General features: G+C 39.9%; 1 protein-coding gene across 6 annotated transcripts in view; it reads right to left on the bottom strand.

The window, feature by feature from the left end:
- Positions 1-12,541, bottom strand: part of CCSER2 (coiled-coil serine rich protein 2) — a 195,057-nt gene that overhangs the window by 98,695 nt on the left and 83,821 nt on the right. For all 6 annotated transcript variants that reach the window (XM_058436444.1, XM_032141618.2, XM_032141628.2 and 3 more), the window contains exon 4: positions 3,474-3,564. In XM_058436444.1, coding sequence (XP_058292427.1) covers positions 3,474-3,564 — 91 coding nt within the window. The remainder of the gene's footprint in view (positions 1-3,473; positions 3,565-12,541) is intronic.

Below are 12,541 nucleotides of genomic sequence, written 5' to 3'. Positions count from 1 at the left end.
GTTCTTTATAGCAGCGTGAGAATGGATTAATACAATCTCCAAAAACTTTCCTCCAATAACAGTCTCCAAATCCTAGCCCACAAATGTCCAGAAAACATTTGACCAACATTCTCTCCTTATTTGTGCTACTACATATGCCACATTTAATAGGGAAAGATTAACTGCACAAATGCATTCACCAGAAAAATACTCTCCTCATGGCTTCTTCCATGAAATGACAATTTGACAATTGTCATTCATAATGAGGTCACAGCAAATCTGTATCCAAATTAAGGATTTCAGTGAGGTGCCACTCTTCTGTGGGCCAAAACTCCACTGATACTGGGAGAATTAGTGGCAATTCATTATAGTTCATAGTGACCAATCTAAACCTTTTTATTTTTTTTTTTTTTGAGATGGAGTCTCGCTCTGTCGCCCAGGCTGGAGTGCGGTAGCGCGATCTCAGCTCATTGCAATCTCTGCCTCTCGGGTTTAAGCGATTCTCCTGCCTCAGTCTCCCAAGTAGCTGGGACTACAGGCATGTGCCTCCAAGCCCGGCTAATTTTTTGTATTTTCAGTAGACACAGGGTTTCACCATGTTAGCCAGGATGGTCTCAATCTCCTGACCTCATGTTCTGCCCGCCTTGGCCTCCCAAAGCGCTGGGATTACAGGCATGAGCCACCACGCCTGGCCCCAATCTAAATCTTTATCAAACCTGCATAATATCATCAACAACCAGAAGCTATAAAGGACTAAAACCTGTAGTGGAAAGCACATTGTAAGACTCCCTAAACCTCTATCAGTCCCTGTAACATTCTCATCCTCCCAGCCAAAAAACTGTTAACAGGTGTGTATAGTCATTCCAGACTTAAGAGCCATAAAAAGAAAAATTTCCCACTTTCCTATAGTACCAAACCTAGATACTATTTTATCTTTGGTGGCTCAGGAGGCTACATATTTTAGTTCCATGTTCTTACATGCTTTCTTTAATGTTCCTTTACTCAAAATAGCCAATAGCTGTTTGCCTTCTTCCAGAAAAATCTGAAGTACTGTTTATGTGGGATGTTCCCAAGAGTTCCCTCCTACTTTTCACAAGTTCCCAATCAAGACCTCAAAGACTAAATTTCCCTGTGATTCTACTTTTATCTAATATTTGGGTGACTTTCTGTTGTCTGCTAAAGATAAGGCAGGCTCTAAGATCCTTTCTTTCTACTTCCACCCAGAAAGGGCATAAAGTTTCCAAGAGAAGTTGTTATAATTCTGTCAAAGTAAAATGCATTACCTAGCATGTGATTTATTCCGAGGAAGTAAATCCCTCACTCCTCACTACCAGCCCTAAAAATTACCATTAAATTTCCCAGATCATCAAGTCTCATTATTCTTCCCCTATAACTTTCCAGTGGTTTATGTTTTTCCTCTGTGTTCTACAATATTTTTCTACTTGATCTTTCAAGTCACTAATTCAGATTCAATAGCAGTGATGCTTTCTGTCATTTACTGAATAAACTGTTTTGTTGGGAAGTCTTGTCTTTTAACTCCAGAAAGAATTGTGCTGCAATTCAATCTAAGTGATTATCTCCTTGGACTACTCTGATCCTCAGGGTTCTGTCATTTTCCTTGTTCCTCCTCAGTGTTGCCTGTGATTTTTTTTCTTTTTCAGCACTAGAACTCAGCTGTTTGCCAGAGCATACTAAGCGACAGCAGAACCACAGAAAGGTGTAACATTCTCTGTCTCTGCGAGACAGTAGTGGATACTGTCCTCAACTTCTCATTCTCTCCTTATAGAATTATACATGCATTGTCCTCTATTATGTGCAGAGCCTTCATTATGAAGAGTACATTTTCCAGTCTCAAAGGTGTTAGGTTTGGCCATGTTACCTGCTTTGGCCAAAAGAATGTGCTTAGAAATAAGTGTCCTCTGTGAATGAAGATAGTTGTCAGGTTAGCTCCAGGGGTGTGGGTGTTTTTCTTTATTTTATTTTATTTTTGTTTTTGTTTTGAGGAGGAAGGTGGTTTTATTTTAATTTTATGGGCTCCTTGCTCCCTTTTTTTGGTGATCTAATTGCATTGGTTAAAAGCAGCTAAGCAGTTCTTTAGAATACACTCTCTAACCAAATCTAACTTTATTTAGACAATGTAGATGGACAAGCTTGATTGTTTGAACTAAAATGGAAACATTAAACAAATATCACAGCCCTCACTAACAACACTGTGACTTTGCTGTCAAGTGTAGATTCCCCTCTTCAAAAAATCTTGTGACCATTTGGTATGGCTTACCTGGAAACTTCTGTAAATCTTTTGTTTTAGTAAAATATTTTTTGTTATTCTAAAAAAAAAGTGCTAGTTCTTAGCTAAGACTTTAAGAGACATAATATGCATGTTTCTGCTCATCCTGTTGCATTTCTGCTGTCATGAGAACAACCTGCCCCACAGTGCTCCTGGTCTCCAAATGAAGAAACATGGAATAGACCTCAAGCCAGTCCCATAGCCTGAGCTTCCCAGCTAATCCTCAGATCCATGAATGAGAAAAATAAATGTTTATTTTGAAAGCAACTGAGATTTTGAGAATGCCATACAGCATTCTGGCAGGAAAAATAAAAGCCTCACCAGTATGACAAATATAAGCTGGTAATAAAGCAGCAAAGCAGGCTACTAACACCCCAGTGAAGCATTGGAACAGACACCTCCCCTCTCTGAAATATTCCTTGCATTTTTCTAGCACCATGGATAAAAGGATCCCACTCACCATTTTCACTTTATTTCTAGCCCCTGGAGGCCTGTGAGACCAGGCAAATGTTGATTGACAGGAAATTCTCAGATTTCTAAGGGCAGCCCTCTCCCCAGGAGTATCCCCATTTCAACCTTTGCCTCCAGGGCTTTTTTATGCTGGTTTCTGGTTCTCCAACAGTCCTTAAGATAAAAAAATCCTACAAGTGCTATGTCATTGGAGCCAAAAGAACCTAAGGCCCCTCTCCCATATGGATTATCTAAAGCCTCACCCCAGCAGTTACTGGGATCTAGAGAGAAAGACAGACTAGAATTGGGAGTAAAATGTACAGAATGATCCATTCAGAAGATCATCACTTTCCCAGAATTAATCTTTATAAAATATTTATCAAATTAAGATATTATAGTGTTTCACAAGTAAGATGCTATGTTTCTGTAAATACATTTCTTCCTAAAATCAAAACGAGATAAAGGGAGGAAAAACTGGGTACATACACAGAAAAAGAAAAGACAACTCTTATCTGCAACTTACTTTATGGTATACAATGTTATTGGATGATAGAGAATTATATCTAAGACTTACAAAATCAGGTTTTAAATATTTAAGTTAGTTTACAAATGAACCTATTTTACTTCCCTTAAGACTGATTCTCAGTCTGAAAGGCTCCATTAAGATTAAGAAGTCTGCAAGTAACAAATATCAAATTGGCTACAGTCAAGTAGCTCAAGTATATACCTCTGAAGGCTCAATATTGTCTCAACTTACCATTTTCAAGAGGTGCATCCTCAGGCAGATCCACATCAAGCATAAGATCATCATCCTCAAGGTCACATGATTCAAGATTATTCAAAATATCCTGTGAACAAAAGCAGTAAAAAATATACTATAATCTAGCTCTAAGGATATGTCAACCATTATTTTTTAAAATCGAACTATATGATATCCTGAATTCACTCATTATCTGCACTGAAAGAATAATAGGTTTTCAAATTTTTTAAAAATAAAAATAGATTTAACTAGTTTAATTAAGCTATTTCTAACATCCTTCTCCTAGTCTTCCTCCTAGTCTTTCCTCCCCAATAGATTTTTATTTTCATATTAAAAAACTTTAAGTCCGTTTTTAACATCTTCCCTGGTAAAATACTGAAGAATCAAAAATAGCAAAGAATCGCCCAAAATTTATTCATAATTGGTATAAGAGGTGAGAGGCTGTGTTTTATTATTTCCAGGGATTGGATCACTTACATAAATAATAAAATAAGTTTTTAACAATGTGGTTATTCCATTTCCTTTCTTGTGCCAAATCTATCTCCTGCTACCATTAAGCACTCTGTCACCTCCTTGGCTTGACTCAGTTTGTTCTTTTTCTATGATAGGACTAGACTATTCAAACCAGCATATGCAGTCCCTGCTGGCTTTTATTTGCGACCTTACTAGCTATTATCTCTTCTTTAAAAAGTAGTGTTTTAGTTTCAAAGACTGTTGTTCTGAAGCCTAAAGAACTGAATAAACAAAAACTAAGGTTAAGGTAATAAACTCGGTTTGACCTATAGCCCACTGGTGAGTCCTTACAATCCAAGAATGAATCCAAATATCATAAGACCTTTCCTTAGCATATACAAGTAAAAAGATCAAAAGTCCAACAAACTTTTAAAAGACTGACACATCATGGTCATAAAAAACTCCATTTTTTGGGACGGAGTCTCGCTGTCACCCAGGCTGGAGTGCAGTGGCACGATCTTGGCTCACTGCAAGCTCCGCCTCCTGGGTTCACGCCATTCTCCTGCCTCAGCCTCCCAAGTAGCTGGGACTACAGGCGCCCGCCACCACGCCCAGCTAATTTTTTGTATTTTTAGTAGAGACGGGGTTTCACTGTGTTGGCCAGGATGGTCTCGATCTCCTGACCTCATGATCTGCCTGCCTCGGCCTCCCAAAGTGCTGGGATTACAGACTTGAGCCACCGCGCCCAGCCCAAAAAACTCTTACAGAAGGGAAATATCTACTTTATTACAGACAATATGAATAAAATTAAAACTGTTTCCTATGTTGGGTGTTCCACGCAGATATGTTCAATTTTGTGTTGGGCCCTCCAAAGACTAAAAGTAACTAGAAAAATTATTTGAAAAACAAAATCTCTGGAAATTTTTTTTTCATTTTTAAAAACTCTATTGCAGAATGTTTGACATGCAATTAAACTGTACACATTTAAAGCAAACAGGAGAGATTGCCAAGATGGCCAATTAGAAGCAGCTACGGTCTGCGGCACTCATGGAGAGGAATGAAAGCAGTGAGTGAACTCAGCACCTTCAACTGAAATATCCAGGTTCTTGCATTGGGACTGACTGGACAAATAGCCTGACCCACAGAGAATGAAGAAAAGCAGGGCAGGGCAACAGTCCACCCGGGAGCAATGTGGAGCCAAAGGAACCCCCAACCTCAGCCAAGAGAAGTGGTGAGTGATTGTGCAATCCCACCTGGGGAAACCACACTTCCCCCACAGGTCTTTGCAACCAGCAGATCAGGAGATCCTCTCATAAGCCCATGTCACCAATACACAGAACTGTGTGGCGTCCAGGTAGAGCAGCAGCTTGGGCACACACAGAGATACATGAGTTTTGCATATTCCACCGCTGGGATTCCTGGCAAGGCAGATCTGTCCCTACATACCACCAGGAGTGGGGCTGAATCCAGGGATCCAAGCAGCGTCATTCTGCAGGCCCACTTGCATGGCACCTTACACGTTAAGACCCACTGACTTGGAATTCCAGCCAGCAAGCAGTGACAAGGAGTCTGCCTGAGAAGGACTGAGTTTCCAGGAGGAGGGGCAGCCGCCATCTCTGCTGTCTGGTCAACTCAGCTCATCCAGTCTGCTGGCTCGGGAGAGTCCAGACAGTCCGAACAAGAAAGTGTCCCCCACAATGCAGCACAGCTGTGCTAACAAAAAGCAGCCAGACTACTTAAGTAGGTCCCTGATCCTGTTTCTCCTGAATGGATGAGATCACCCAACAGGGTCTCTAGCCACCTCCCACAGGTGCCTCCTTCAGGCTGCCAACAGGTCAGTAACCCCTGGAATGGAGTTTCCAGAGGGAGGATCAGGTTGCCATCTTTGCTGTTTCACAGCCTTCACTGGTGATACCTCCAGGTAAGAAAAAAACTGAGGCAACTAGGGTCTGAAGAGGAATGCCAGCAAACCCCAGCAGCCCTTTGGAGGAGTAGCCTATTAAAAGAAAAACAAACAGAAAACAACAGCAATAAAAACATCAACAAAAAAGACTCCACAAAAACCCAATTCAAAGGTTAGCAACCTCAAAGATTGAAGGTAGATAAGCCCATAAATATGAGAAAGAATCAATGCAAAAACGCTGAAAACTCAAAAAGCCAGAGTGCCTCATCTGCAAATGACCGCAACACCTCTCCAGCAAGGGCACAGAACTGGGCTGAGGATGAGATGGCTGAACTGACACAGTAGGCTTCAGAAGGTGAGTAACAACAAACTTTGCTGAGCTAAAGGAGCATGTTATTACCCAATGCAAAGAAGCTCAGAATGATAAAACAACACAGGAGCTGATAGTCAAAATAGCTGGTTGAGAGAGCAACATAACTGACCTGATGGAGCTGAAAATCACAATATGAGAACTTCCCAATGTAATCACCAGTATCAATAGCAGAATAGACCAAGCAGAGGAAAGAATCTCAGAGCTTAAAGACAATCTTGCTGAAATAAAACAAGCAGACAAGATTAGAGAAAAAAGAATGAAAATAAATGAACAAAATCTCTGAAAAATATGCAATTATGTAAAGAGACCAAACCTATAACTGATTGGGACACCTGAAAGAGATGGGGAGAATGGAACCAACTTGGGAAACATACTTCAGGATATCATCCAGAACTTCCTCCATGTAGCAAGACAGGCCAACATTCAAATTCAGGAACTGCAGAGAACCCCAATAAGATATTCCATGAGAAGATCAACCGCAAGACACATAAACATCAGATTTTCAAGGTCAAAATGAATAAAAAAATGTTAAGGGCAGCCAGAGAGAAAGACCAGGTCACCTACAAAGGAAAGCCAATCAGACTAATAGCAGACCTGTCAGTGGAAACCCTACAAGCCAGAAGAGGTTGGGGGCCAATGTTCAACATTCTTAAAGAAAAGAATTTCCAACCCAGAATTTCACATCCAGCCAAACTAAGCTTCATAAGCAAAGGAGAAATAAGATCCTTTTCAGACAAACAAATGCCGATGGAATACATCATCACCAAGTCTGCTTTGCAAGAGCTCCTGAAGGAAGCACTAAATATAGATAGGAAAAACCATTATCAGCTACTACAAAAGCACACTGAAGTACACAGACCAGTGACACTATGAAGTAACCACATAAACAAGTCTGCAAAATAACCAGCTAGCATCATGATGACAGGATCAAATTTACATACAACAATACTAACCTTAAATGTAAATTAAAAGACACAGAATGGAAAGCTAAATAATTATCCAAGATCCATCGGTATGCTGTCTTCAAAAGACCCATCTCACATACAAAGACACACATAGGCTCAAAATAAAGGGAAGGAGGAATATTTACCAAGCAAATGGAAAACATAAAAAAGAAGAGTTTGCAATCTTGGTTTCTGACAAAATAGACTTTAAACCAATAAAGATCAAAAAAGGCAAAGAAGGGCATTACATAACGGTAAAAGGTTCAATTCAACAAGAAGAGCTAACTATCTTAAATATATATGCAGCCAATGTAGAAGTACCGAGATTCAGAAAGCAAGTTTTTAGAGACCTACGAAGAGATGCAGACTCCCACACAATAATAGTGGGAGACATTAACACCCCAATGACAATATTAGAAAGATCATCAAGACAGAAAATTAACAAAGATATTCAGGATCTGAACTCAGCTCTGCATCAAGTAGACCTGATAGATATATACAGGACTCTCCACACAAAAACAACAGAATATGCATTCTTCTTATGGCCACAGGGCACTAACTCTAAAACTGATCACATAATCAAAAATAAAACACTCCTCGGGCCTCTGCCTGGCCGCCCCTTCTGGGACGTGAGGAGCACCTCTGCCCGGCTGCCCTGTCCGGGAAGTGAGGAGCCCCTCTGCCCGGCCGCCACCCCGTCTAGGAAGTGAGGAGCATCTCTGCCCGGCCGCCCCGTCTGGGAAGTGAGGAGCACCTCTGCCTGGCCGCCCCGTCTGGGATGTGGGGAGCGCCTCTGCCCGGCTGCCCCGTCTGGGAGGTCTACCACAGAGGCCAGAAACAATGTGGGGGCTGGATGTGGTGGCTCACGCCTGTAGTCCCAGTACTCTGGGAGGCTGAGGCGGGTTGATCACTTGAGGCTAGGAGCTTGAGAGCAGCCTGGCCAACATGGCGAGACATATGAGAAATACAACTGTCAAACCAACCAACGAACCAAGCGACAACAAAGCAGGTCTACCCTGGAGTCATACTCTAATTTTTTCTATTTTCCTCCCTTTCTGATCCTTTATCTCACTTTCTTTTTCTTCCTCTTCCTTCTCCTTCTTCTTTGTCAAATGGAGGATTGAGTTATTATCATTGATCCATACAAAGTCCCTCTCTATTTTCTTTAATTCCCACCCCCCATTTCTATTCCCTGTCTTCCCATGTGCAACCTTCCTAATATGTTTGATATGCATCTTTTTGTTTGTATGTACTTTTAGAAAATGTTTATTGTTTTGTGTGCAAAATAAAATAAAATAAAATAAAATAAATAAAATAAAACACTCCTCAGCAAATGCAAAAGAACTGAAATCATAACAGTCTCTTGGACCATAGTGCAACCAAATTAGAACTCAAGATTGGGAAATTCACTCAAAACCACACAACTACACGGAAATTGAACAACCGTCTCCTGAATGACTTGAGAAATAATGAAAGTAAGGCAGAAATCAAGAAGTTCTTTGAAAGTAATGAGAACAAAGAGAAAACATACCACAATCTCCGGGATGCAGCTAAAGCAGTGTTAAGAGGGAAATTTATAGCACTAAATGCCCACATCAAAGAGCTAGAAAGATCTCAAGTTAACAACCTAACATCACAACTAAAAGGACTAGAGAACCAAGAGCAAACCAACCCCAAAGTGAGCAGAAGACAAGAAATAACCAAGATCAGAGCTGAACTGAAGAAGATGGAGACACAGAAATCCTTCAAAAAAAAAAAAAAAAAAAAATCAATGAATCCAGGAACAGCTTTTTGAAAAAATTAATAAAATAGACAACTAGCTAGACTAATAAAGAAGAAAAGAGAGAAGAATCAAATAAACATAATCAGAAATGATAAGGGGAATATCACCACTGACCCCACAGAAATAGAAACAATCATCAGGGAATACTATAAACACCTCTATGCACATAAACTAGAAAATCTAGAAGAAACAGATAAATTCCTGGACACATACACCCTTTTTGGGAGAAAAGCTGAGTAGTTGGAAGAGAAGCTGAGGCAGGGCTTGCACGTCTGCTAGACTTGCTGGCTCCTTGCTTCTAGCACTCCCATTATCTCAAGTAGCCATATGTTTCTTGTTCACTTGATAGACCATTTCCTTTCAACCCCCACATCCTCACCACCTGTTTCTTTGTTTGAGCACCAATAAATAGCATGGGCTCCCAGAACTCGGGGTCTTCACAGCCTCCACACTCACAATGGCCCCCTGGTCCCACTTTCTCTCTCAAACTGTCTTTTTCTCATTCCTTTCTGCCGGACATCGTCCCCCCACGACCTGTTGTTGGGTCTGATCACCCCAACAACCCTCCCAAGACTGAACCAGGAAGAAACTGATTCCCTGAACAGACCAATAACGAGTTCTAAAATTGAGCCAGTAATAAATAGTTCACCAACCAAAAAAAAAGCCCATGACTAGACAGATTCACATCTGAATTCTATCAGAGGTACACAAAGAAGAGCTGGTAGCAGTTCTACTTAAACTATTCAAAAAAATTAAAAAGGAGGGACTCCTCCCTAACTCGTTCTACGAGGTCACCATCATCCTGGTATCAAAACCTGGCAGAGATACAATAAAAAAAGAAAACTTTAGGCCAATATCTTTGATGAACATAAATGCAAAGATCTTCAACAAAATACTGGCAAACAGAATGCAGCAGCACATCAAAAAGCTTATCCACCTGGGATGCAAGGCCTGTTTCAATATACGCAAATCAATAAATGTGATTTATCACATAAAACTAAAGACAAAAACCACATGACTATCTCAATAGATGCAGAAAAGACCCTCGATAAAATTCAACATCTCTTCATGTTAAAAACACTCAATAAACTAGGCAGTGAAGGAACATACCTCAAAATAATAAGAGCCATATATGACAAACCCACAACCAATATCATACTGAAAGGGCAAAAGCTGGAGGCATTCCCCTTGAAAACCAGCACAAGACAAGGATGCCCTCTCTCACCACTCCTATTCAACAAAGTACTGGAAGTTCTGGCCAGGGCAATCAGTCAAGAGAAAGAAATAAAAGGTATTCAAATAGGAAGAAGTCAAATTATCTTTGCTTGCAGATGAGATAATTCTATATCTAGAAAACCCCATCATCTCAGCCCTAAAGCTTCTTAAGCTGACAAGTAACTTCAGCAAAGTCTAAGGATACAAAATCAGTGTGCAAAAATGGAGAGCATCCCTAAACACCAACAACAGGCAAGCTGAGAACCAAATCATGAATGAATTCCCATTCATAACTGCCACAAAAAGAAGAGAATACCTACGTATTAATACAGCTAACAATGGAAGGAAAGAATCTCTTCAAGGAGAACTACAAACCACTGCTCAAAGAAATCAGAGAGGAAACAAACAAATGGAAAACCATTCCATGCTCATGGATGGTTGGTAAAATCAATATCGTGAAAATGGCCATACTGCCAAAACGAATTTATAGATTCAATGCTATTCCCATTAAACTACCATTGACATTCTTCACAGAATTAGAGAAAAACTATTTTAAAATTCACATGGAACCAAAAAAGAGCCCAAACAGCCAAGACAATCCTAAGCAAAAAGAACTAAATATACAGGCACCCAATACAGGAGCACCCAGATTCTGGTGGCATCATGCTACCTCACTTTACAGAAAACGCTACAGTAACCAAAACAGCACGGTACTGGTATAAGAATAGATACATAGACCAATGGAGCAGAATAGAGAACTCAGAATTAAGACTGCACACCTATAACCATATGATTTTCAACAAACCTGACAGAAACAAGCAATAGAGAAAGGACACCCTATTTAATAAATGGTGCTGGAAGAACTGGCTGGTCATATGCAGAAAATTGAAACTGGACTTCTTCCTTACACTACACACAAAAATTAACTCAAGATGGATTAAAGACTTTAATGTAAAACCCAAAACTATAAAAACCCTAGAAGAAAATCTAGGCAATACCATTCAGGTAAAGATTTAGGCACAGGCAAATATTTCATGATGAGAATGCCAAAAGCATTACAACAAAAGCAAAAATTGACAAATGGGATCTAATTAAGAGCTTCTGCACAGCAAAGGAAACTATCATAAGGGTGAACAGACAACCTATGAAATGGGAGAAAAATTTTTGCAATCTATCCATCTGACAAAGGTCTAGTCACTAGCCTCTACAAGAAACTTAAGCAAATTTACTAGAAAAAAAGCAAACAATCCCAATAAAACATGGGCAAAGGACATGAACAGACACTTCTCAAAAGAAGACATACATGCAGCCAACAAACATGAAGAAAAGCTCAACATCAATGATCATTAGAGAAATGCAAATAAAAACCAAAATGAGATACCATCTCATGCCAGTCAGAATGGCTATTATTGAAAAGTCAAAAAGCAACAGATGCTGGCATGGCTGTGGAGAAAAAGGAACACTTTTACCCTGTTGGTGGAAGTATAAATTAGTTCAACCATTGTGATAGATGGTGTGGTAATTCCTCAAAGACCTAGGGGCAGACATGCCATTTGACCCAGCAATCCCATTACTGGATATATAATTGAAGAAATATAAATAATTCTATTATATAAAGATACATGCATGCATATGTTCACTGCAGCACTATTCACAGTAGCAGAGACATGGAATCAATCTAAATTCCCATCAATAACAGACCAGATAAAGAAACTGTGGTATATATACACCGTGGAATACTATACAACTACAAAATGGAACGAGATCATGTCCTTTGCAAGGACATCGTTAGAACTGGAAGACTTTATCCTCATCAAACTAACGCAGGAACAGAAAACCAAAGACCGCACGTTCTCACTTACATGTGGGAGCTGAATGATGGGAACACATGGACACACTGCGGGGAACAACATGCACTGGGACCTAGCAGAGGGCAGGGGGTGGGAGGAGGGATTGGATCAGGAAGAATAACTAATGGATGCTGGGCTTAATACTTGGATGATAGAATGATCTGTGCGGCAAACCACCATGGCACACGTTTACATGTGTAAGAAACCTGCATGTCCTGTACCTGTACCCCTAAACTTAAATAAAAGTCGAAGAAAAATAAACTGATAAATGTTGACATTACAGTCATGGTATGGAAACATCATCAAAATGAAGACAACAAACATATACTCCAAAATGTTCCTCATGCTTCTTCACAAATGTTTTCCCCCACTTGACCATAGTTCTTTGTTAAAGAACTAGAAGTTAACTGGTTAAAAAAAAAGAGAGCAAGCAAGCAGTTATCTAAAACAGCACGTACAGAATTATCCATTTTATGAAAATAAAAACACTATAATATACATAGAAAATACTTGGAAAGAAACCAAAACACAAATTAACTTTTAG

The sequence above is a fragment of the Hylobates moloch genome, unplaced genomic scaffold (assembly GCF_009828535.3).
Source record: "Hylobates moloch isolate HMO894 unplaced genomic scaffold, HMol_V3 SCAFFOLD_3, whole genome shotgun sequence".
NCBI classification, from domain to species: domain Eukaryota; kingdom Metazoa; phylum Chordata; class Mammalia; order Primates; family Hylobatidae; genus Hylobates; species Hylobates moloch.
This window is presented reverse-complemented; position numbering and strand designations above follow the sequence as displayed.